The 26,331-nt window shown below is 37.4% G+C and overlaps 1 protein-coding gene across 1 annotated transcript; it reads right to left on the minus strand.

Annotated features, from left to right (window-relative positions):
- On the minus strand, positions 1–24,854 carry snx27a (sorting nexin 27a). The gene is made up of 13 exons (XM_020932592.2): positions 24,467–24,854; positions 20,794–21,019; positions 20,018–20,210; positions 19,654–19,718; positions 18,695–18,799; positions 18,481–18,559; positions 17,265–17,428; positions 13,682–13,771; positions 11,721–11,870; positions 11,035–11,163; positions 6,963–7,022; positions 6,772–6,820; positions 1–5,604 (listed from the first exon to the last, which is right to left on the minus strand). The coding sequence occupies exons 1-13, from the start codon at positions 24,751–24,753 to the stop codon at positions 5,534–5,536; spliced, it is 1,668 nt and encodes a 555-aa protein (XP_020788251.1). The 5' UTR covers positions 24,754–24,854; the 3' UTR covers positions 1–5,533.
- Positions 24,855–26,331: the final 1,477 nt, after the last annotated feature.

Below are 26,331 nucleotides of genomic sequence, written 5' to 3' on the forward strand. Positions count from 1 at the left end.
TTTCCCAATATATATAACTTTATTTAAAATATTGTTACAATTTATTACTCTACACAACATTTTAAACCTTTTTCTTACATTGGTTAGTAAACCTTCATTGTGTTTTAGATATAAAACTCTCATTTTGTGGCCTGCATCAGTTGTTAACAATACCTTTAGTACGTGACTTTGTGAAGTTAGCTTGACCAACCAAACCTAATGCATAAAATCGAAAGATCAACAGTGCCGCTAGCATTTTTACACTATAATTTCCCCAAAGGTCATAATTTCTGCTTAAATAAATAAAAGTCTTGGAGAAACAAGAGTGCATTTTTTGTCAGAAAGGATACTCTCTTAACTTTTTTAAACTATTTACAGGTTATGCTGCAGACAGAGAAACAATGCATTTAATCAATCAGTCTAGTTGTAAATCATAGTGTCAACGCAAAAGACACAAAAAGGCTAAAAACACTTTAAGTTAAACTGCACGTACATCCACCCGTCATAAAGGTCTGCTGAAGGTCAGAGGTCAGCCATCGGTGTATTTTCTAAAGTTACACAAAGTCTCCAGAAACTTCATAGAAAACAGTCAATACACCAACCAGCCATAACATTATAACCACCACTGTTTAACCACTGGAGTAACTATGACAGATCCAAACAACCGCAGAATGACCCAGTTCTCCAGCCAATTACATTTTGTCTTTTAAATGCCTTAAATTCACAGGTTTGGGCAAAATAATTTCTTGATATTTCTGTGGAATTTACTGGATAATAATCAAATGTTTGCAGTCCATGGGGTAAAATGTTTCAATAAATTACAGAGGTACGCAAAAATATTGAAATACAGCTATATCGTGGTACTAAATTTGGTGATATACTGTTGTTATCATGGGCTGCTGTGTTGATATATTGCCAAGAGTATTTTTTTTGTGTGTATATTTTAGCAATGTTTTTTGTGACCATACTACAATTTTGTTGCTTATTTAGTTTAAGAAAACTTGTTTTTGCAATACACATATTCACTGTTCTGATTAATAAAATAAATCCATTTCATATCAAACTTTGCACAAGTAGTGATTTAACAAAGAAATATTGTTGCTAAAAGAGATTTGGTTGTTAAAAAATAGCAATAAATAACAATGTATATATCAATTATCGCCACATCGTGATAATTTTGTATCGTGAGCCATGTATCAAGTATAGAATCGTGAGGGACCCATTGATTCCCAACCCTTCTATAAGTGTCTTTGAGGTCCAAAAGTATAATTTTATAAACCGATAATTGCTCATAATTTTCATCTTTGCACTTAATTGAATCTGTCACTGGTCAAATAATGTCATGGCTGATTAGTGAAGTCCTTATACAAGACCGAAATCATAAGTCGGAGCATATTACTATAGCAACAGCAACACTTCGATGAGGTTCAGCGGAGGTTGTCATGGTGACAAACTTTTTTTCAAGAGGCTTACGCAAAATACGTTTCGATATTTTGTGAGAACCATGATGCACCCATGTACCTTTTGAATATTTTGTCCACAAAGATACATAATGAAAAAACGTCCAGCGGTACAAAAACACGTCAGACGGACAAAACGGATTTAAAATACCAATCACGGGTCGACTATTAAAAGATAAGGACTCGTTCACATTCAGTTTTGTTTTTGTGTCCACTCCTGAAATACTGATTACTGACTTTATCAAACAACTCAATACACTGTGACGAGGGCTGCATAGTATAACAACAATTAATCAGAAATTCATTTTAACTTATCAATTACAACGTTCCTATGGCAACAAACTAAACTGCGGCAATGTTCAGGTTTTCATTTGAGAAATATTTAAAGGTGCATTGTGTAACTTTTCTGATTGAGGGTCCATCAGATGCTTTTCTCCGTGGAGATGTTGTTGCTTTGGCTGGAAAGTTTCACAGTATGGTATTAAACCTTTCTATCTCCAGACCAAGACCAAGATACAAGTCAGATCTGTGGAAGATCAGATCTGTGCTGCTCAAAGTCAGAATGCCCGTTTTTCTAGGTATTTTTGAGCTACAAAACAAACTGTTATTTAATAAATGTGACCTAGAGCTGTTTAATATCATACTGTGGAACATTCAAGACAGAGCAATGACGTATCCATAGAAACAAGCAGGTGACAGACCCCCAACCAAAAAGTTACATGGTGCACTTTTAAATAATTTTCCTATTTGAGCTTGCAATTAAAATACAAAGTGAACCAATATTTTTTGCCAACACATTTTAAGCGGTAAAGCGATATTTTTAATTAATCATAATATATTAATTTATTTCTACTTTGATGCAACTTTCTACATCAATTTTCAAAGTAGCGTCTCAAAATATCGGCCATCAGTTTTCAAGAGATCTCAAACATTATTGCATGTTTTTAAAATACTGTGCAGCCCTATTAGAAACCAAAAACTAAAAGTTAAACCGCAAGATTTTTTTTTTTTTCCACAAAGCATTTTCATATCAGCGTCACAAGCCACACAGAGAAGACAAACATTAAAAACACTGCCTCAAGTACATAGTGAGAGGGGAGCTGGTTTTGAAGTCATAACATTGGCCCATAGTAAGACATGGAGGCAAGAATCGTTACTGGAAGCTATTGTGAAGTTTATAGTTAGCATTTTAACGGTGTAGAACATTTTTGATGTGAAACAGAAAGTGGTACTCAAATAAAACAAAACAAACCTAAAATATATTACAATATTTAATAAGTGTGCCTTCAAAAACGTGTGATACATGTCTAATGACCTAATCCCCAACAAATCTGGTTTTATATTTTGGAAAATTGTTCATCGTTTGGTAAAACTGTTCAAAAATTAGGGGTGAAATTGATTGTATTTTCAAGATAATTAATTTGTGGCAAATTTAAAAAAAAAAAAAAAAAAAAAAAGATAACTTGCAGTTTTTTTCCTCAGTGCTACCATCTGTTCACCAGCAGCAAAAAAATCTGACTTTTCTCTTAAAAATAGCGCTTCACCTACTGACTCCTACTCTCCATCTGGGATTTTGACATCATCACATTGTAGAAAAAAAAAAAAAAAAAAAGACAGTGATGCTGCTGTTGTCGGGTTTGCTGCTGCCACGGCAACAACCATTATTGCCACGACGATAGAACCTGGAGACCGTTACCGATAGCTGCAGCTGGAAAAGCTTGGGCCAGACTGCGCCTCCGTCACCCATTTCTTTTACAATGGAATAAACGCGTTATGCTTGAACAGGCCCAATTGAGATGTCATCTTTCACGAAGGAGAACATTACTTTGCCTGTCACAATGACCACACAGCCTCTAGACAAGCATTTTTCAGCTCCTGTTCTTGCTATACGCCACAACTTTTGACAACAGCAGCTAAAAGCCTCTTTAGAGCCAAGAAAATGACAAAAAACATCTGCCATCAAACATAGATCAGTATGTGGGCTGAGCTAGAATAAAATACATGTAAAAATAAGTCTGTTACTTTCATAATAACATGGAGGTAAAGTAAAAAATATCCACTCAGCATTGAACGTCTTCCAACATTCTGTTTAGAGCCAACTACCTGACTAAAGAAGGCATCATTGCCAGTTATGACAGCCGTGGTACGCCGTAAAAAGCATGAGAATTTGAATGACACAGACAACAGGGGGCGCCAACTCATTTGTCTCAATCTGCATGCCGTCTTCACACTTGGTAATCCCGTCTTCATTTGCTGGCTCGCAATGCAACGCACAGCCAGTCCAATCAGAGCCCACAAGGTTACCAACTCAAAAAGGACACACGCACATCTATCCGTCTATCCCCCTCGCACATACAAACAGATCAGCAAGCAAATCATGCATTAAAACTACTACTGAAGCAAAACTGAAGTGGACATTTTCATAAAGTTGAACCGTGCGTGCTTTCTTGCTTTCTTTCAGCTCTTTCTGTGCGTTTTTTTTTGGTTTTTGGTTGCCAGGAAGAAGCCGGAGTAGTCAGTAATAATTATAGCCCTTAGCGGCATAAACAAACCTATTGCATCAGTGAGAATTGAATGCATTAATATTCTGATCAGCGATTATTACAGTCTCCAAAAAATAACAGTGCGTTCTACACACCAAAGACATAAGATAAATAGACTATAGCATCATCTTTATGCAACAAACATGAAATGCTCCTCAAATTAAAGGTGCACTGCGCAACTTTTCTAGTGGAGGGTTCGCTACCTCCTTGTTTTGATGATGTGATTGCTTTATACAAACATATCTAGCATCTGTTCATTACGGGTGTTTCTGTTGTTCAAAAATACAGTAATACCTTCTGTGAATAGGGGCGACTCTCCACAGATCTGACTTATAATGTGGCGTAATGCTGTAACCTGCTTGTGCCAGATACGTTTAATCTTCTGTGGAACATTCTATAGACATTAAATAACATTTCTATAAAGATAAGCAGGTGGCGGACCCTCCACTAGGAATGTTACGCTGTGGACCTTTAAAGGAAAGAATACCAGTGTTAAAACTGACTAGACATACATAGATAACTACATAATACTGAATTCTGAAGTAGACAGTCGCCTGCATAACTCTGTATGCTAGTGGCACCATCTCTTTGCTTGGTCGCACACCCCTACGCCCCTGCTGTAGTTAACGTATAGGAGTGATACTAGCAGGCCGGCTTACTGCGCCCAGGGGATCCTCTCTTAAATAAGGACTTTACGGCTCAAACCATCCCCCCATAACATCCTTATGCTCTGCTGCCCTCTGCTGCCTGCTTGGAGAAACACAGCTTAGTTCCAATCGTCAGTCAGCCTCTATACGTGTACTGTAATCTGGGACACTTCAGTTTCCAACGAGTTTGAGGGCCGTGGACAGTTAGCCGAAGAAAACACTTAAAGGGGAACTATACTGACAACATCGCCAACTGCCCGAAAGTGACAAACCGTAGCAAAACAACAGAGAGTCAAAATAAGATTAATAATAGCAGTTTGAATGTTAAGTCTTCTATCCTGCTATTCAGAACACCCAAATATATCTTTTTTTTTTCAATCTGATGCCACGTAGAAAACATTTTATGTCAGTGTGCAGCATCAGTGTCGTTCCATCGCGGTCTAAAAAGACTTCATTCTTCTAGCCTCGTCGGACAGGAGATCAAAAACAGGCTGTAGAGATCTCGAACCAAGATGTCTGCCGCCTACGTTTGGCTTTGAAGTCCTCCATTTGAGCCCAGGGGCGTTTTGCTACTGCCCCATTCTCTCTACGGGGAAGTTGAGAAAAACAAGAGACGCTTATATGAGATCTAGAGACAGATCTAGTGAATGATATGAAGGTTGGCTCCTGTCCATGTCCCTTCATTGCTGCTTGACCGTGTTGCATTCGAGTATCCCAGGAATTTTGAGTTTGTATTTATAATTTTTTATTTCCCAAATCCGTCTCTTTTGTTTGTTTTGCCTTGGCATGGGACCAGCGCAGTCTCGTCTCCATGTCTGTAGATGGCGCTCTCTCTCGGGTGGAGGTGATGATGCTAGTGGACCAGTTTCTAGTTGGAGAAGAAGATGAGGGCAGATGGAAGGTTTTAGGACGTTGCAATCTCGCCCCCTAGGTGGCGCCATCCCTTCTGCTGTGTCTCCAATGGTGGAAGATACTCTGCAAATACACACAGAAGTCATCCATCACTGACCTACTTTATTGGATCTTGTGTCACCGAGAGAACGCCAATTAAAAACGCAGACACAACACAGACGATGGTTTCCAGTGGCAACAGTTGCTATGGAAATATCCAAAATGTTTTTTTAGACAAATATTGCAAGTACCTGCGATTTTTATAGATTAAATCCGCTAATGTAGCTGCACCAAAGTGGTAAAATAGATTAGAAAATTTGAAACTTAAATAGCCAGTTTTTGTGGGGTTGTCAGAATGATTGAAAACCAGGTTCTAATCAGTGCTAAAACGAGTATTAAAACTAGATACTCATCAATCAAAAAAGTAGAACAAAACTGAACATCTCCCTTAGAAGTTTAGATTGTAATCATCTACAACAGATCAAGTATAAAAATAAAAAGACACTAGTTGTTTAGTTTTGAAAATTACTACTATTGTCTAGCAAAAATATCTTATTATTATCTTTGGGGAATCAAGGTTTTCTTTAGTATCAAAATTGAGTTAGGTGTTTTTGTATTGTGATAACACATGTTTCTTCTTCTTTGTCTTCAAAAAAAAGGGATAAAATGCGTATCCATATGTAGCATTTTGCCATAGTAATAAATAATAGGTTCGATCTTCTCTACACTATCTTATCTGTAAATATATGTTTAAGTCTTCAAAATTATATCCATAAACCAAAAAAAACATTTAGTAAAAGTAGTAGAGTACATTTTGGGTATCTGTACTTTACTTAAATACATTATAATGTGAATACCTTTTACTTTTAGGAGAGCAGGTGAGCATTTTTATACTGGACAAGTAAAAGTATTTTTTCTGAGACCTGCTGAAAATGATGGAGGATTTATTTTCAACACATTTGTAGTTTGAGCAAACAAATTATACAAATTAAAACAGTCAGGGGAAAAATATCTGCACAAATCTGTATCAAAATCACTCAATTTGAAGCTTTATAAGATCTCAAAATCTCTTTTACTCTAAACAGGTAATTTAATATTTTTTCCTCAAGTAGATTTTTCATGTGATATTTTTACTCGAGCTTTTTTTACTCTGGTATCTGTACTTTGACTTAAGTAGTAAAATTGAGTACTTCTTCCACCATTGTTATAAAACTCATACATCCTACATTTGAGACTCTCCTCCTCACTCACCATTGTTGCTGCAGTTCTTGTTGTCTTTGTCCGAAGCCTCCTCCTCGACCTGCAGCACAGGAGAAGGTTAAATAAATGATTACAGACTTTGACATTTGTATCTTTGGGAATTAAGCGAAAAACAGGCTATTATTAAACTTGGCTCTGAGTCAGACACTTTGAGATTCAAAAAGGAAAGGAGTGGTTCGTACCTGCTTCCTCCACTTCAGTTCACAAAAGACTCGCTCAAAGCATTCATGCATGTAGTTGAACTGGGACAGGAGGAAAAACAGCTCTGTTAGTTTGGCAATACAACACTACCACCACTTCATGAACAAAATACTGCAGATATATAATACTCTGCCTTTTTCACAGGAATTTGACCTGTTGTCACGTTGATGGGAGCAATTCTGGCTCCCACTGACCCCAGCTCCCATTGAAAAAATATAGCAGTGTAACTGCTGCTGTGAGCCTCGTTATTTTGGTCTAAAAACATTCACATTAACCTGCTGTATATGATCCTGGTGTTTTTTGTTTTTTTTTGCTATTTTGTCTGTCCAGAAAAATCCTATTCATAATCTAGAGTCTGGCTACAAATTCGCCCCTGTAACCGTGAGCATTGCGACCTTCATTTGAGTGGAGTTGAACGCTATGGTTGACTTCACACTCATTTAGTCCACCTTTTTTTTTAAAATACACTCTATGCATACTCCATACAACTGTACAACAACTCACCCTTCTGTAAAAGATAACCCTATGTCCTGCTAATCATCAAATATCAGCTTTGTCTGGTTTTCCTTATGACCTCTTGGATATTGCTGAGATTAATTGCTGAGATCTTTATGAATTATTTCTATTGTATTTAATGTTTACTTGTACATATACAGTCCCTGACAAAGGTCTTGTCGCTTATCCATTTTGTAGAAACAAAAGCTTATAACTTGACTTTAAATTAATCGATTGGTTTTAGAAATGTCTCATATGAAAGCTAAAACCCTCCCAAATTATGCTCAATATACTAAAAAAAATTTGCTTCACTTAAAAAAGATTAATCATTTAATGAACACAGAAAGGTCAGATTTTGGCAAGACAAAAGTCTTGTTGCCTTGTCATATGATGCACCCAATCCTAGATTACAGCCTCACCTGTGATCAGTTACTGATCAATCAATTAGTGGGTGTGTATAAAAAGACCCCCAGCACACCAGACCTTCACATCAACTGCAACTTGACCTCTGACAACATGCCTAAGATCCACCCTGAGACCAAAGCATTAATTATCAAGAGGCTGAAGACCAGATCCACTGCTGAGGTGGTGACACCTTCAATGTGTCTCAACGTCAAGTACAAAGAATAAGAAAAAGATCTGAAATGACTGGAGATGTTTTTGACAAGCCCAGGTCCAGCAGACCCTGCAAGACAACTGCTCGGGAGGACCGTTTGTTGATTCAAAAATCCAAGGCCAGCCCCTTTTCCACTGCAGCAGACTCCACCAGGCCTGGTCACCTCAAGTCCCTGTGTCAACCACAACAGTTTGTAGAATTCTGTCTCGAAATGGCCTCCATGGTCGAATCAGTGCACAGAAACCAGCACTAAACAAAAGGCAATTAAAAAACCGTGTGGCATTTGCCAAGGCCCACAGCCTGCTAAAAGGATGGACACTGGAAAAGTGGCAGAAGGTGGATTTCTCAGATGAATCCTCAGTTGAATTACATCACAGCCGCCGCAAATATTGCCGGAGACCTACTGGAGCCCTCATGGATCCAAGATTCACCAAGAAAACAGTTAAGTTTGGTGGCAGAAAAATAATGGCCTGGGGTTACATCCAGTATGGGGGTGTGTGAGACATTTGCAGGGTGGAAGGCAATATCAATAGCCTAAAATATCAAGAAGTATTAGCTACCGCTTACATTCCCAACCATAAAAGGGGTCAAATTTTGCAGCAGGATGGTGCTCCATCGCATACTTCTATCTCTGCATCAAAGTTACTCAAGGCGAAGAAGATCAAGGTGCTCCAGGACTGGCCAGCCCAGTCACCAGACATGAACATCATTGAGCATGTCTGGGGTAGAATGAAAGAGGAAGCATTGAAGGTAAAACCAAAGAATCTTGATGAACTCTGGGAGGCATGTAAGACTGTTTTCTTTGCTATTCCTGATGACTTCATCAACAAATTGTATGAATCATTGTGGAACCGCATGGATATGTCCTTCAAGCTCATGGAAGTCATACAATATATTAAATATGGATCTCACAGCACTACTACTTAATTCACTGACGTTATGCAACATATTTTTGTATTTGATGTAAATTATTTGTTCAATTTTCTGTAGGCGACAAAACTTTTGTCTTGCCAAAATCTGACCTTTCTGTGTTCATTAAATGATCAATCTTTTTTCAGTGAAGCAAATTTATTTTAGTTTATTAAGCATAATTTGGGAATGTTTTAGCTTTCATATGAGACATTTCTAAAACCTATCGATTAATTTGAAGTCAAGTTATCAGCTTTTGTTTCTACAAAATGGATAAGCGACAAGACTTTTGTCAGGGACTGTACACATACACATACACATAATTATGCCTTATTGGACACCAGTCACTTGATATTTTTAGCTACTTATTTAGAATTACCATTTATATTTTTTCTCTTTGTTAAAATATATGTGATGTGTGAGCTACTGTGTTCAAATAATTTCCCTTATGGGTCAATTAAGTTTGTCTAAGTCTATTTTTTGGACAGAATGCTCCCTAATGTGAAAATAGAATTCTCTGCTTCTTTCATTTTCAACATATTTTAGCAATACAACACTATCACTGCTGCTGGAACAAGATGCTACAGATAGATAAAACTCTTTTCACAAGAATTTTGCCTATTTACAAAAAAAACAACAAAAAAAAAAAAAACAATTACTGAAGACTTCTAAAGGTCACAGTCCCATCTAGTCACGATAATTACTCTATCGACTTTGGGTTCAACAAATTACAGCTGGAACAATATATTTTGGAGCTCACTATACATCTTGTGCACATTTTCTTTGCTATAGTGGGGAGGTTTTTGCTATTTTTTATTCAACAAGCCAAGATTTGAGCTGTACAGGGTTGATAAAGTAACCTCTATGAGTGTAGGTTAATTCTGTTTTATGTTTTTTCCAGCTCAGAATATTTTTTAATTACATTGTATATTTAATAAACGTTTTTCTCTGTTGCAATAATATATCATGCTTCAAAGTTGAAATCATGACAGGCCTGTTCCCATCTCATAATGAATATATGCAGTTTTTCTGTTGTTCAGCGGTGACTATTAGGGCAACCATTATTTTTCTAAGATTTAAATTTATTTTATTATTTTTTTTTACAATTGGTCAAATATTTGCAAAATCATGAAGTATATATTCTTGTTTTTCTCTAGTTACAGACAAGACATGTTTTTAAATGGCATGTGTTAGTCAATTTTAGTAGTCGATTAATTCAGATTAACTAGAAGTGACTGTAATAACAAACTCACTATAATTGATCTTTTACTCGCAAAACACTTGGAAAAGGCCTATACAAAATATGCATCTTCCTCTGATGTAAACCCTCAGACTGACCTAAACATGTCCAAAAAGGCTCTCACATGTTTGAAATGTGCCTTGAGTCTACTCTATGTCTTATTTAACCGTTTACATTTGTGTACAAATTTGAACATTCCTTTATGAACTCTAAATCCCCTTTAAAAGCCACTATGGACAGGTGCTATTTGCACTTAAAACAACACATCCAGTCTCAACCAATATAATTGCTATGTCAATATTAAAAGGTGCACTATGTAACCTTTTGGTCTGTCACTTTCTTGTTCCTATGGAGATCATTGCTCTACCTGGAATGTTCCACAATATGGCATTAAACAGCTATACCTTTATTAAATTGCAGGTTCTTTTATTGCTCAAAAATACATAGAAAAAAGTGGCATTCTGACAGTTTTTCTGGATTAGATCTGTCTCTCCACAGATCTGACCTCTAATTTGGTCTGGTTTGGTTTCCATGATGATAGAAAGGTTTAAAGCCATACTGTGAGACATTCCATACAAAGTTTTAACATCTCCATAGAGAAAAGCAAAGATGGACCCTCCACCAAAACAATTATACAATGCACCTTTAAATAAATCAACACAAATAAATACATACTACAATTTTGAGTCATTTTTACAACAATAAGGCAGTTATATTTGGACTTACTTTGCATTCATAGTCATTATGAATTAAACCTGCTTGGAAGACATGACAGTCAAGTTTGAATACTCACATATGGAGTGAATATTTTGACCCATCTTGGCTTCTTCTCTCCTCGTGCGTACTCAAAACAAAACGCCATGCCCTCCTCATCTGTGTCCCAGCGCTGCATCTCGCTCCACTCAAAAGCAATCACCTGATTCTGAACACAACAGACACAGTGTTCACAAAGTCATAATAATTCATTAAACGATAAATGAAAATCTTGGCCTGTGGCTCAGATTTTATCATACGTAGTTGTATTTTCTTTTTCATAGTTTATTGTGTCAAAATTTCACAAAAAATGATTCTTGGTTGACATTACAGTAGACCTTGTGACCTCAAAAACATACCTGGAGTTGTGTTTTGTTTCATTCACAACATTCTAACATGGCTTAAAGCTCACAAGAGTCAATTTTGCGTAACATAGGACATTTCATGCCATAAATTAAAAGATATGTTGTTCATTTTAACAGCATTATGTTTTTATGTTGTTTGTTTTTAATAAGAAAAAAAGGCTTCATTTCTTTATTTCTGACATTAAGTAATTTAAAAGATATACATGGTTTCAACCTCCTGTTACATGCAACATTGTGAGCACTTTTTCCTCATTTAGTAGGTATAATAATATTGCTATTGTTAATCACTACGGCAACAGTCTGATTTTTCACTCTATTTTCATTCTATAACCCTTGGACAAAACAGAGTTGAAAGTCTGACCTCGAGCGTGCCATCCTCGGTGCATGCGTGCAGTTTGAAGTGGTTGATGCTGATGGCTGTGATCACGTGACCTTTTCTCCGAGAGTCGCAGGAGCAGTGAGGGAACACCACCTCATTGTAGCCCTCACATGACCGCAAAAGGCTCAAGTACTGAGAGGGAGAGAGAAAGAGAATTATTATTTTATTCATTTGTATATTTACTTTTATTAATACATAACACTTTTCATGCTTTTCAAGAAAGTCAAAGATGCTTTATATGAAAAGAAGACGTACTGAATATATTTAGGGTGTATTTGCATGTGTGCAGCTGTATCTGGATCTTTAAATCATAGAGTTTAACCCAGTTCTGACAAATATTTGACCTGACAAGGGCTGCACAACAAGGGAGGGAGAATTTTTCTGCTAAATAGATAGCAGGATATTGTGTTAATGTTTAGGAGAGTAAATGCTGGAAAGCCATGAGAGGAGGGCATAATTCTGAGTAAAAATATTTGAGTAGAGTTGTCAAAACATGGCAGACAGTTATGCAACCAGCAAGAAATACTGTGGTATTATCAAGTTAGAAAAGCATTTAGTTACTTATCTTGGTAAATTACATGTGGCCATAGGATACTTAAAGGTACATTGTGTAACCTTCCTAGTGGAGGGTCCATCAAATGCTTTTCTTCATTATTGCTTTGTCTGGAATGTTTCACAATATGATATTAACCTTTTCTATCTTCATGGAGACCAAACCAGACCAAGTTACAGATCAGATCTATGGAGAGACAACTTCGCTCACAATCAGAGCCTGTTTTTCAAGGTATTTTTGAGCTATAAAACCAACCGTCATTTAATAAATACACTTCAAAAAAGCTCGGCCAAAATTTAAGATATAAGCACTTAAATCTATCAGAAAATTACTTAAAAGTAGTGAAATGATCTGTCCATGCAGCAAGATAATTTTACTTGACAAGTTATCCTAAAATACCTCTAGACTAGAATTAAGCAGTCTCAAAACTAGTAAGTAGATAATAAATCTGAAAACAAGATGAATAACCTGATATAAGTTTTAAAATCTTGGCCAGATCAGAGAAATTTGCAGTGTATAAGATATTGTAGAAAATTCTAAGCAAAGCAAAGTAATAATAAACAAACAAGTAAATAAATAACTATTAGGACTTTTAAATACTATTTTAATGTTTCTTATTATTATTCTGTACTTTGATAAATGGTTTTAACTAACCGTATTTGAAACTCAAAGTGAAATGTAAATAAAATGCATTATTATTAAGAACGGAGCTAAAGTATGGGTATTTATAAAGTGATACACAAGTCAGATTATGTTTGTTAAAAAGGTGAAGAGGAACTTGAGATATACAATGAACAGAAGTATTGCATTACAAACATGATCTGCTGATAGTTTTCAATGGTTTCCTTTGTTAATTGTATGCAGAGGTTTTATCTCAGACAACCTCCCTTGTGCACATCCATTTGACTTATCAGGGCTGGGAAATGTCACTTTCTCTTACCAAAAACAAAGGGACTAGCCATAAACCATAAATATCCAGTAGGAACATGTGTTTAATATGATATAAATAATACTTATCTTAAGAACAATCAGATTTAGACAGTAATTAATAATAGTAAATATGCTGACACTGCAACTGCTATTGACTGTAGAGCTAAACATTTATAGACGGATTTCTTCTAGTCAGTTAGGGCGGGGTGCACTGGTGTAGTCATTCCTAAGTAGTGTTTACAAAGCAATAAACCATAATCACTCTAAATAACTTGTTCTTTTATCAACTCCTACTGATATGTGGAAGCGTTTCTCACTTCTTAAAACAAAAGGCATTAATAGAAAAAGGCTGATCCTCCTGTAGATTTCAGGAGATGGCTCGAGCTAGCCTTAGCATTAGCATAAAATATATTCAGAACCAGGCTCCCGGTCCAGACAAAGAGGAGTTTGTGGGACTGACCGTGGCCATCTTGCGCTGCTCTGCCAGTTTCTGCAGCTGGTAGGATTTGTCCTCTGTTTTTATGAATCCCTTCTTCACATCGTCCAGTGCCTGCAGACGCGCACAGGAAGAGAGAGAGATAAACACCATTTATCAAGTCCCCAAATATAAACAAAAGAGAGAGAAAAAAACAACAACAAACTGCAACAACGCAATATATGACTTTAACTCAGGATATTAATCTGGGTTTACAGTTTTCTTGTTTATGTTGCAATGTTTTTTCCTCATTAAAAACATACCTGGAGTTGTGTTGTGTTTCATTCACTCACATTTAACATGTAAACCCTTCATGTGTTTTTAGACTCCATACACCTTCACTAGAATCATTTGGACGATTTCAGCTCTGGAATTGCCAATCTCGACTCAACTACAGGTAAAAGGAGGTCTTAACTTGAAAACTGAACACAAGAGCATTTTGAGCTTTGGAAATGTAGACAGAATAATAATAAAGGGCTACTGAAACATGTGTGAATGAAAGAAAACTCCAAGTATGTTGTTGATAAGGAAACAACATTGTAACATACAGTAGACCAGACGCAACAACATTACAGTATGTCTTAAACTCAATTTTGCATAATATTGGACCATATAAAACCTAGAAAAATTGACTTACTGTATTTCATGACATCCCTTAAAGGTACTAAGTAGGGATGTAACAATAACCAAAATATCATATTGTATCATCAAAAGTCTCACACTGCTCTCAATATATATCAAATCACAAGTTCCTCTGCATAAATGCATGGTTTTATTGTAGCAACAGCTTATAAACATAGGGAACTACAAATCCCATGATTAATTTCAGTGCAGACAACATGAAGAAAAATGTTTTTTACTTCAATTCTTGGGATTATGATGGAAATAATTCACACCAAAATTTTGTCAAAGTATTTTAAAAGCAAAAAAAGTGTCCCATCTACAATTATATTAGCCTCTCCAAAATATCTCAATAAATATCGTACCATGAGATTTGGATATCGTTACATTCCTAGTACTAAGATATTTTAACGGTAAAGGTACTAAATATACCATCATGTAACTTTTTTTTGGGAAAGACGTCTGCTTGTCTCCATCAAGATCTTATTTCTTTGCCTTGAATGTTACACAGTATGGCATTAAACAAGTGAGTGGCACCACCAGGCAAAGTTACAGTCAGATCCACACACACAGACAGTATGTGTTTTATGTATTTTTCAGCAATTTAAACACCCACAATGAAATAAATGCTATGGGACATTAGGTAAAGAAATAACATCTCTGTGGAGTCAAGCAGGTGGCGCACACCCCCACCAGAAAAATGACATAATGTACCTTGTATAAGAAATAAGATCTGGTCAGGACAAGTTTCTTACCCACTGTTTTCCATTAAGATGAGACTATGATCTATGGTCTACCCATAGTCTAATTTTCACCCCCATAATCTAAAGTCTAGCTGAGCAAAAAATTGGTAAAACAGATTATACTTTATGCTTGTAGTTTTATGATAAAAATATAGAGGCAATCATTTTTATCTGTAAACAATAAGGCAATAAGTCACATTTATACATCAAAATATTATATTCAATAAAATGACTAAAATATGGATTGCTTGTGCCACCACAGTCTTAGTATAAATCTGTGGGAAATGCTGCTTACCCCATTGGCAAATTAATGTTTCACAGTATGGTATTAAGCTTTCTATCTTCATCGAGACCAAAACAGACAAAGTTACAGGTCAGATCTATGAAGGTGCAAGCCCGCTCACAATAAGAATTCCTGTTTTTCTAGGTATTTTTGACCTATAAATCCACCTGTAATTGAATAAATGTAAAGTAGAGCTATTAAATGTCATACTATGGAACATTCCAGGCAGAGCAATGACATATGACAAGCATGACATAGACACAAGCATGTGACAGGTCAAAAAGGTACATAGCGCACCTTTAGGTTTCTTACACTGTTGACAAATAACTAAGCTTAAAACAAGAAGCAATTAAAAATGTAAGAGCAATATTGTAAATAATGTAACATATTTATCTTTTTCTTCTTGCAGTTTCTTACAGTGGGCACATTCAAGTGTTTTTTGAATAGTTGTGTTGAGTCAGGAGGCTGATAGTACACAGTGATATATGGCGTGCTGTTGCTTAAATGAAGACTATGCAAGTTTAAATTCCTCGAATGCTTCAGGTAACTACAGTTCATTTGTCAAGACTATGGCTTAAGGCAATGGCTATTGTTGCTAAAGAATGTTAATTAAATAAATGTGGTTTACAATTTCTCAAGGATGGATAGTTTAGGAGAGTAAATGCTGGATAGCCATGAGAGGGGGGCATGGGGGCGGGGGTAAAAACACTTGAGTAGAGTTGTGTAAACATGTCAGACAGCAAGAAATACTGTGGTAATATCAAGCTAGAAAAACATTTAATTACTTATCTTGTTAAATCACATGTGGCTATAAGATACTTAAAGGTGCATTGTGTAACTTTTCTGGTGTTGGGTCTGTCAAATGCTTTTCTTCATTATTGCTTTGTCTGGAATGTTTCACAGTATGGTATTAACCTTTCAATCTTCATGGAGACCAAACCACACCAAGTTACAGATCAGATCTATGGAGAGACAACCCCGCTCACAGTCAGAGCCTGTTTTTCAAGGTGTTTTTGAGCTATAAATCCAACTATCATTTAATAAATACACTGCAAAAAAGCTCGGCCAAAATTTAAGATATAAACACTTAAATCGATCATAAAATGACTTAAAAGTAGTGAAATGATCTGTCCATGCAGCAAGATAATTTTACTTGACAAGTTATCTTAAAATAAGCTCCCTCTAGACAAGAATTAAGCAATCTCAGAACTAGTAAGTAGATAATAAACCTGAAAACAAGATGAATAACCTGATATAAGTTTTAAAATCTTCGCCAGATCAGAAAAATTTGCATTGTATAATGTAGAGCCATTGGATATTGTAGAAAAAGCAAAGCAATGACATATCCATAGAAACAAGGTGACGGCTTTGTTAAAATTTCTCTTAAGTGTTAGCAAAGAGTAAGGGTAAACAAACAATAGACAAAACAAAAATTGCATACAAAATAATGGGAGGAAAAACATTCACAAACCATATAGCTTTTTGAGAAGTGCAGTTTGGTTAAAGCACGTAAATAATAATAAGAAATATGCAAAATTTAAAGGTGAACTATGCAACTTCTCAGCTTCTTCAGAAAGATGATATTGTGTTCCCTGAAATGTTCCACAGGCTGGCATTATAAGCTTATTTACCTTCCATTTATTCACTTATGTGTTTTTATTGTTTTACATTGAAAAGCATGTTTTTTGTTTGTTTTTGTTTTACTGTGAATGGGGACGCTTCTCCACATATCTGACCTGTAACTTGGCCTGGTTGTCTTGAGCACCATGGATATAGATAAGTTTAATGCCATACTGTTAAACATTTCAGACCAACAATAACATCTCTGTAGAGACAAATGTGGACCCCTCTATGAGAAAAGTTACACAGTGCATCTTTAAACCCCAAACAGGCCTGTACACAGAGTGGGGGCAGTGATTACCTGGTGGAAGCAGTAGTGCAGAGCGAGAGGATTGTCCCGCAGAAGCTCCTCCTCCTGGAAACTAAACAACCATTTGCGCAGCGCCAGGCAGGTCCCCGGCACCGCCGATGTGTAGTTCTGCACATACAGCTTGTGAGGGAACTCGTTAGGGGCCAACTTACGAACTGGAACAAAAGAAGAACAAAAGAATGAAACAAAGACACAAATGAATGCTGGGGACTGTTTCTGGTAAATGCACTTGGAATAAATATGTGCCAGTTTTACTTAGAAATGATTTGATTTCTAGTTAGTGCTTTGCACCTTGAAAATGAGAAGTAAAACTAGTATTTCCCATCAGTTATTATGAAAAATGTTTCAAAGATGGCAATTTTTCTGACTTTTCAGGATTAACGTGGAAGACTGTATTGTTTTATATATAATTGATTATTTCTATTTGAACAGTATTATGGAAGGATCTTACTTATTGATGATATAAGTATTCCTTAAATGAACCTCCTCATAAAAGCTAAATATAGTTAGGAGTTATATTAGTTAGAACCATTTCTGTGTGACTTTTTGTTTTTGTCATAGACTGTATGTATGAATGGAAATAGCTGGCCCACTATCCGCCGCCTTCCAAATAGGAAGTGAGCGTGGGAAATGGTTCCTTTGAGCTCTGGTTGCAATTGACTTGTATTGAAAAATCCTCACCCCTCTCTTTGCAACTGTTGCTGTGAGCTTAGTCATTTTGGTCTTAAATTGCATTTGCCCACTCTACATGATCCTCTATTTAACCATTTTGTCCCTAAATTAAGATATGAACAGTAATAACAGACCAATCAGATCCCTTCTTTCCCCGAGGTTGCTCTCGCTAGCACAAGCAACAGTTTGATTGACACTTCGTTACAGTTACAGTGTCAATCAACCTGGGAAAGGGTGTTACCTTCGACGGCCTCGCTCCTGATTGAATTTTTGGTTTCGCGCTCGGATTTCCAAATATGGTCCCTGGTTACTGCCAGCCTCGATGAGCTTCATTTGGTTGCAACTGAACGCTAGGTCTGAGCAAAGGCTTAACTTAACACTTAATTATCCATGACTGTTTCTTTTAGCATACCCATTGGCTATTTACACAAAGTTCCAAGTAGGAAACATCTTATTAGATTTAACTAGACAGTAGTAATAGTCACTATCCTGGGGCAACTGACACTGAAACTCAAATATCCCAAGCAGTTCTTACCAAACGAGTGGTTGATGACTTCGAAAAGGGCAAAGTAGCTCGCCATAATACTGTCCATGCCAACCTTCAACACTAATGCCTAAAGCAAATACAAAACTGAGAGTTAGACATTATAGTTTTATTATAGAGCTATTATGAGGTTGTAAAAACATAAAGTACTATCTAAACAGTAACGGAAAAAAAAAGCTTGTGAAGTTTGGTCATGTGAGCTCACCTGGTACACCTGGTCTGTTGTGCTGTTCTTCCGGACTCGCACTGAAATGGTGGTCTTATCTGGAAGTGCTATTCGCAGCTCTACATCTGTCACACCGTTATAATTCTACAAAAATAACAGAAAACAAGAAGTATTTTACATCACTTTAAAAACATGCTGATTCAAAATTTATATTCTAACATTAGTATCTCTCTCCAATTGGGATGGGACAATAAACGATATAATTTATTGTGATGAAAAGGGTTGACAATTATTGTTTGTGGAACATTTTGTATAATTGTGATAATTGCCAACAAGGTTAATGGCCATTGTTACACCAGAATGTTCAGCGAAAAGTTACTTATGTTTAAAAGTCCCATATTACACAAAATCGACTCTTGAGATTTTTTAGCCATGTTACAATACTGTTACCTCATTGTGTTTTGTTTCATTCACACATTTTTGAGTAACCCCTTATTATTAGTCTGTCTACATCTCTAAAGCTCAAAATGCTGGAAGTGGCGGTGTTTAAGTTAACAGCTCTTTTTACCTTCAATTCAGTAGAGATTGGCAATTAGCGATGGTGTATGAGAGTTTAAAAACACAGTGGAGAACTCTATATTCTATATTCTAATTATGCAGGATTTGTGTGTTAAACATGTGAAAAAAACAAAACACAACTCCATGTATGTCTCTGATGAGGAAACAACATTATAACATAGATGAGAAAATAGCTTAATATGGGCCTTTTAAGAAAAAAGATCTGCAAATCTTTATTGGATATTATTAATTAAATGTCTGAATTAAAATAATCACCATAAATGGGAATTATGGCTAATTATGTTATCAAAATTCTTATTTGTTCAAGTTATTATATCCACATGTACAAAACAAAAATATATCTGGTTTAAAATATACAGTTTCCAGACAACTGCACTGGATTCACTTATTGACATTTCTGTGTTCTAAGGATGACAAACCTCGTCGGATTCAGACAGGAACTCTTGCATGATGTCACTCTCCCCAATTACACGCACGGAGCAAACTGGAAACAGAGAAATGAAGATCAGAATAAACCATATTAGAAAAGGACACAAATGCCACATATTAACGAAATTCTGCCGACATAAGAGAGAAGAAAGGTCCTATCCACAGCAGTGCAATAACTCAGCCAAAATATGCAGGGTTTGTGTGTTAAATGTGTGAATGAAATAAAAAACAACTCCTGGTATGTTTTTGATGAAGATACAACATGATAACATCAAAAAACCAGACATGGGCCCTTTAATGTTTGTCAATATTGCCCTGTCCTAATTCCAACCAAATCCTTAGATCTGGTCCCACCTCTCTCCAGGTACTCTTCCAGGCCTCTGCGTCGTGCGTCCAGCTGTTGTTCGGAGAGGGAGAAGGGCCATTTTCCAGGGAGCTTGGGGAAGTTGAAGTTGGAGAATTCCCTCTTGAGGTTTTGGTGTAGAATGGCAAACTCTCTGTAACGCTTCGAGCACAGCTGTCTGCCGGACATATAGACGTTGTAGACCTGGAGACAAGAAAATCACAGGAAATGAAATTGACGCTGTGAAAGACAAACTATCAGATCAAATATCTTCAACACTGTCGCTACAGTCACATCAGTGGGTGCAGAAAAGCCATTTCAAAATCATTTCAATTATTTTTGCAGTCCAAGATAAATAGTAATGTCTGGGTCCCCGCCTTGTGCTATTGAGTCAATGGGTGTAACTTTGTAATTTTAGATATTCTGATTAGAATATTATGCCACGGCTTTGTTTTAATGACTTTTTTCATTTGAAGTTGAACTGTGTTGAGAATCATAAAAAGGACTTAGAAACATTTTTCTTTATAATAGGTCATGTTAGCGTCAACACTGATGAAACAATTGTTTTGAATTCTGTGGGATTTGTTTTTAACAGTTATATTCAGCGAGAATTTTAACTCTAATCCATCATACAAAATCAGTGGGCTTCAGAGTGATGAAAAATGGGAATGTTGCCATAGCAATCAACAATTCAAACAAAACAAACCATAAAAAGACCCCAAAATTGCACCTATTAAGGAAAACATAAACCCATAATAAGAAAAACGTTTAAGTGAAATGCACTCACCACAAACCGCTCGGCGTGCTGTTCCACATGTTTGTATGTGGGGATAGAGATGGGCACAGCCTGCTTGTCGCTGTAGTCGTAGTTGGGCTGAATTTCCTCGCCCCCCTCCAGCCCCTCGGCCTCTTGTGGGGGCACGGACAGCACCACCAGAACCAGCTCCTTCTCCCCCGCCCGGATCAGGTCCACCACCTGCTTATGTGTGGCCCCCTCCACACTCACACCGTTTCTGTGGGACCAGAGGAAATGAAACAAGATTAGGTGACTGAAGATGACTGGTGGGCATGACTCATGAGATCAAGCCAAGGTTTTTATATAGCACATTTAAAATAAAAGAATCGAAATCCTTTACAAATCACATAAAAGTCCACTATAGACAGATCAGGAGTGTCTTGTAAAACATTTGGCTTTCTCGATGATAACTTAGGTCTGAATGAAGTATTTGAAACTAAAAAAATACAAGCAAAAACAATTGACACTTTGAGGAAAAAAATGTGCTAAACCGAGACTATACTGAAACTGGTAAAAAAAAAAAAAAAGACTTAGGTTTACACACTAGAATGAACAGCTAAACAAAACACTGTCAAAATCACCTTCACAATGAACCTGTTTCACTTCACTGTACATTACACTCCACCATTTACTTGCTTTGTGCATCAATGGTCAATGTTCCTTCTCACTGATATAGAAATAACATTATGTCCAACGTAGGTAAGGTAATGAGGTCAATTAGTTTGCATAATTTAAGAGAGTCTATGGCACGAGGCAAAGCAGAGATAAGGCTTTATGGGAGTGATGAGAATACATAAGACTTGAAAGGAGCAGATGCAATAAGAGAAAAGGATGTGACAAACAAGACATGAAAGTGGGGTAATCAAAAGTATAGCATATATCAAAACTCCTGAACAGGAAATAACCTTGCAAGACAACCGGCCCGGCTGGAGACTTGCTACCACAACACATGACGAAATAAGAGAAGCTCAGAACAACACTCGGGGCAAACAAAGTAGGATTGTGCAACATGATCAAATATGAAATTCATAATTCATACTTGAACATTATGATCAGTCATTATGTTCAATTAGATTTCATTTTATCTGGTAAAAAAAATTGCAATTTGAATTACCTATAAACAATACCAATATTTTAACACAATCATAATACAAGAAAAGCCCTAATTTCTACATCAAGTATGATCATGCTTTTACTGATTGGATATATTAAATAGAGGGGGCCACAGCCAAACAAATAATTTACTAAATGGAATCTCAAAAACTCCACTACAGTCTAAATAAGGACTAAAACTGGATTCAAACCAGGAGCAAACCAGGACAAGGGAACACATCCTAAACAGATTAAAAAAGGACTTCGCAGAGGATAAGGACAGATTTGAACAGGACCCCCACCCCCCCACCCCTCAAAGAAAAGTAAACTTGTATTTCTTCACACTTTATTTATTGATGATGAGAATTAAAGGAGAGCTAAGCCAGAGCAGCTCCTTTAATGTGTCCAGGGCTTTGATGCAGAGTTCTCCACAGATGGCTCCAGCATCAGGTGTCACAGCTAATCTCCTGTGAGAGACAGTGGGGGAGCAGCACCGCTCACTTTGTGTTCTATTAAAGGGCCCATATTATGCTATTTTCTGATCTGTGGGACAATGTTGTTTCCTCATCACAAAAAATACCTGGAGTTGTGTTCTGTTTCATTCATAAACACTGCATATTTAGGCTGAGTTCTTCTCTCAAACAGAAAACACTCTGTTCCACCTTGTGATGTCATGTGATAATACAGGAAGTGCTCCACTATGTTTTGAAACTACAAAAACTCCTTTCAGACCTGGAACTAACAATCTCTACTGAAAGATAAAGGGATAAAGCTGTCAACATGAAAACTACAGCTTCATGACATCTCAAGATGGAACCGAGCATTTTCAGCTTTGGGCTAATAAAAAATTATTACTCAAATATGTGTAAATGAAACAAAACACAACTCCAGGTATGTTTTTGAGGAGGTAACTAGATTCTATCATGGCTTAAATCTCACAAGAGTCAGATTTGTGTAATATGAACACTGAAAGCTCACACCTTTTCAAGACCACTTGTAATATACAGGATTCTTCTTCTCCTGCGTTAAAATAAAATGTGGTTTAAAGGCAGAGACCATTTCATTTGTTGTGTTGAATGGCAGTGATTCAAAGTCTGTCAACACAGAATCAAAAATCTACATTAAATACAGTTAAAATTTTGTCATATTGCCTAGCCTGTCTTATTGAATCCTGATGACTGAACAAGCCCTTGTCCTCAACTATTATGTGTCAACTACAAATACAAACCAGTGACGCACAAATGTTCTGGATACTAGTCAGCACAACAGGCAGTTAATGGACCATCAAACTAAATCTGAAACGAAAAGCTCTCATCTCTTCTAGATATCCTGTGTTGGTGCCTACCACTCACAATCTCTCTAAACCTTCTTCCTTCTGAGCCTATAATTCATAAAGAACTGTAACCTATTTTGCACTTTGAAAAATAGGGAATTCACAACCAATGTTTATAATATTGCAAACACAGGCTTTAGACAAATGGGCCTCACTTAACTTGAACACTTAAGATGTCATTATTTGTCTTTTTCAAATATACAAAGCTTTGAACTACCACTACCAAACCCTTCATATTCTTATCCTTAGTAAATGATCTTTTCTTAAATAGCAGAGCGGGTTGACATGTCACATGATTACAACCTTTTCTGTCATATGACCAAAGTACAAGATTAGCAGTGAAGCTGAAAATGCAGGTTGAGTGAAACTTTTTGATGCTTCAGCAAGTGCCAATAAGACTGTTCCCTCTTCTAGGTTTCTCTTCTCCATTGGATCATATCATCTGATCTGGATGAACTAAAACATGATTTGATAGTACTGGGTCATGTACAAAAATTATGCATACAGTGGTTTTAGAGCCACCTGCATGACCACAGCAAAAACACAGCCCTATTTTTGTGTCAATTCAGCACCTGCCTGCTTAAATGGTGATGATATATTTATACAATCCGTGTACAAATGGCTCCTTTGCTCCTCACTGCTTTATGGTGATGACTGAACAAAAGCACAGGTGCATGGTGTACCGTATAAAAAGGACTAAAGCCAACTTCTACAGCCCTCATGCAAACCTCATGCAAACACACACGGGGCAGTCTGAATAAAGTGGGACACATGATGAAGATGCTGAAGATGACAGCTCTGACTGCAGCTAACACAGCAGCCATAGGACCTGAACAGATAGTAGATGTAAACACGGATGAATTCATGTTTTATCCATCCCGAGGCAGTCACTGCGCAAACTGGGCTCAGGAGATGTGTTTTACCTGAGCAGCTAAAGGCTAACAGCAGAGCTAATCAACATGCACAGCCTGTTATCCAACTTATGTAAGGCGGATAGCTTTCCCTTTCCCTAATTAGCATTAGCCTGGTGTAGCCTTTACTTTGGCTTCGATCATCTTTTACAGCACATAAAGCGTCCAAAACCACGCTGTTACTCAAGTGCCATGACCCCGTGTGCCTTTAATACTGCATTCACTGAGCAGGACAGTACACGCTTGAAATGCACCAAGTGTAGCGCTGAAGAGAAGCTAGCATCCCTTGCTAATGTCCAGGCTAATGTGTGTGGAGAAGCCTACTTACACCTCCAAGATCCGGTCTCCTTTCGCTATCCCGGCTCGGTCCGCCGCTCCTCCGGGCAGCACTGCGCTCACATGCTGCAGAGGTGCATACAACTCCCCGTTAATGCTCCGGAGCTGGCCGCCTTCGCTGACCTGGCCGCGCACATTGAACCCATAACCGGACTCGGACTTGACGATCCTCACCACCCGAGGACCAGAGGTTACCGTAGTCGTAGCGGAGCCTACCACCGGGCCGTTCCGGGGCGCTGAGGGAAAAGCTGGCCGAGTTTCATCGCCTTCATCCGCCATCTTATCCACGAGCCCTACCCCCCTCCGGTCGGTCGGTCGGTCGGTGTCTTCTAGTAAATTCAAAACAACACTCGCTGTGTCTCCGCCGCACGCACTCACGCACAGACCGCTGTTGTTGACGGTCCGCCCCTCCGTGCGTCACGGGACACGGCCCGGTCACGTGAGCTCCGGGGCGGTCCCGCAGGACGCAGCCTGGCCCCGGGTCCCAGCCCATGGTCCCAGCCCCTGGTCTCAGCCCCTGGTCTCAGCAGGATCCTGGTGCGTTAGGATGAACCTGGTCTGACGTGAGAAGGAAAACGTGTAAAAGATTCTGTTATCGGTCTAGTCCATTGTTACCTAATACAGGAAGTGATTCTGCACTGAGCGTGTTTATAAAGTATAGATTGTGCAATTTGTGTTAAGAAAAAAAAATAATAAAAAGACGCTGCTTAGTATTATTTCTTTGTTCTAAAGCATAATGATTACCCCAAAAACTCGCCCAAGTTGAGACAAGTTACATTTTCTAATTACAATTACTAGATGGGCCCTACCTGCATCTCTAAAGTGTCATTTATATTAATTGAGGTAAATGAATTTCTGCTCCTGTTTTGGCTGTGTTCTATTTATAACCCTCTGAGCCACTACCTCAGACCTAACACACCACTGTTCCCTGGGGACACATTAATTTCAATGATTGTAATTGTTTTAATTTCTGTCACTGTGAGCCTCACATGTTTTTACTCAAGCCCACACCCCTATTTCCTCCCATTTTTGTAACTACTGCCTTGTGACTGCACATACCAACAACTGATATGATTGTGATCTGATTGACATTATCTTTTGTGTTTCTTACAGATAGAAAATGTACGGTGCATTAGAGACACTATTTGTCTTTTAACATAAAGACACAATGCTCCAGAAATCTCTAAAATCAGCACTCGGTGGAATGAAAGCCTTCAAGTTGTCAACACACCAGCAGGTAAGTGAGCACCTCTCGTTACATAATGACCCAGTGACAGACACATGCACTTACTGTTTGAAATCATAACATTTTAGATAATTAGCTTGTCAGTTGGGATGTAGAGAAGCTATTTGCACAAGTAAACAATCAAACAGTGTTATTTAAAGGGCCCATATTAGGCTACTGATCTATGTTATAATGTTGTTTTCTCATCAAAAAGATACCCAGACTTGAGTTTTGTTTCATTCACACATGTTTACCACACAAACCCTTCAAATTTAGGCTGAGCTCTTCCCTCAAACAGAAAACACTCAGTTAGCCCTGATTTGCCATTCTCTACCGAAGTAAAGATAAAAGGATGCTGTAAACTTGAAAACTACCACTACATGACATCACAAGGTGGAATTTTAGGCATCTTGAGCTTTGGAGATGTAGACAGACTGATAATACAGGATTACTCAAATACAGTATGTGTAACATAACTCTGGGTATGTTTTTGATTAGGTAACAACATTCTAACATGGCTAAAAGCTCACATGAGTCAATGTTGTGTAATATAGGACCTTTTAAATGTACCCATCAATGAAATAAGTAATACGTATTGGCCTATAGCCACAGTATCCAAATTACGTGCAGTT

This window comes from Boleophthalmus pectinirostris, unplaced genomic scaffold (assembly GCF_026225935.1).
Source record: "Boleophthalmus pectinirostris isolate CB_2022bp ecotype Guang Dong unplaced genomic scaffold, ASM2622593v1 HiC_scaffold_21, whole genome shotgun sequence".
Lineage (NCBI taxonomy): Eukaryota > Metazoa > Chordata > Actinopteri > Gobiiformes > Gobiidae > Boleophthalmus > Boleophthalmus pectinirostris.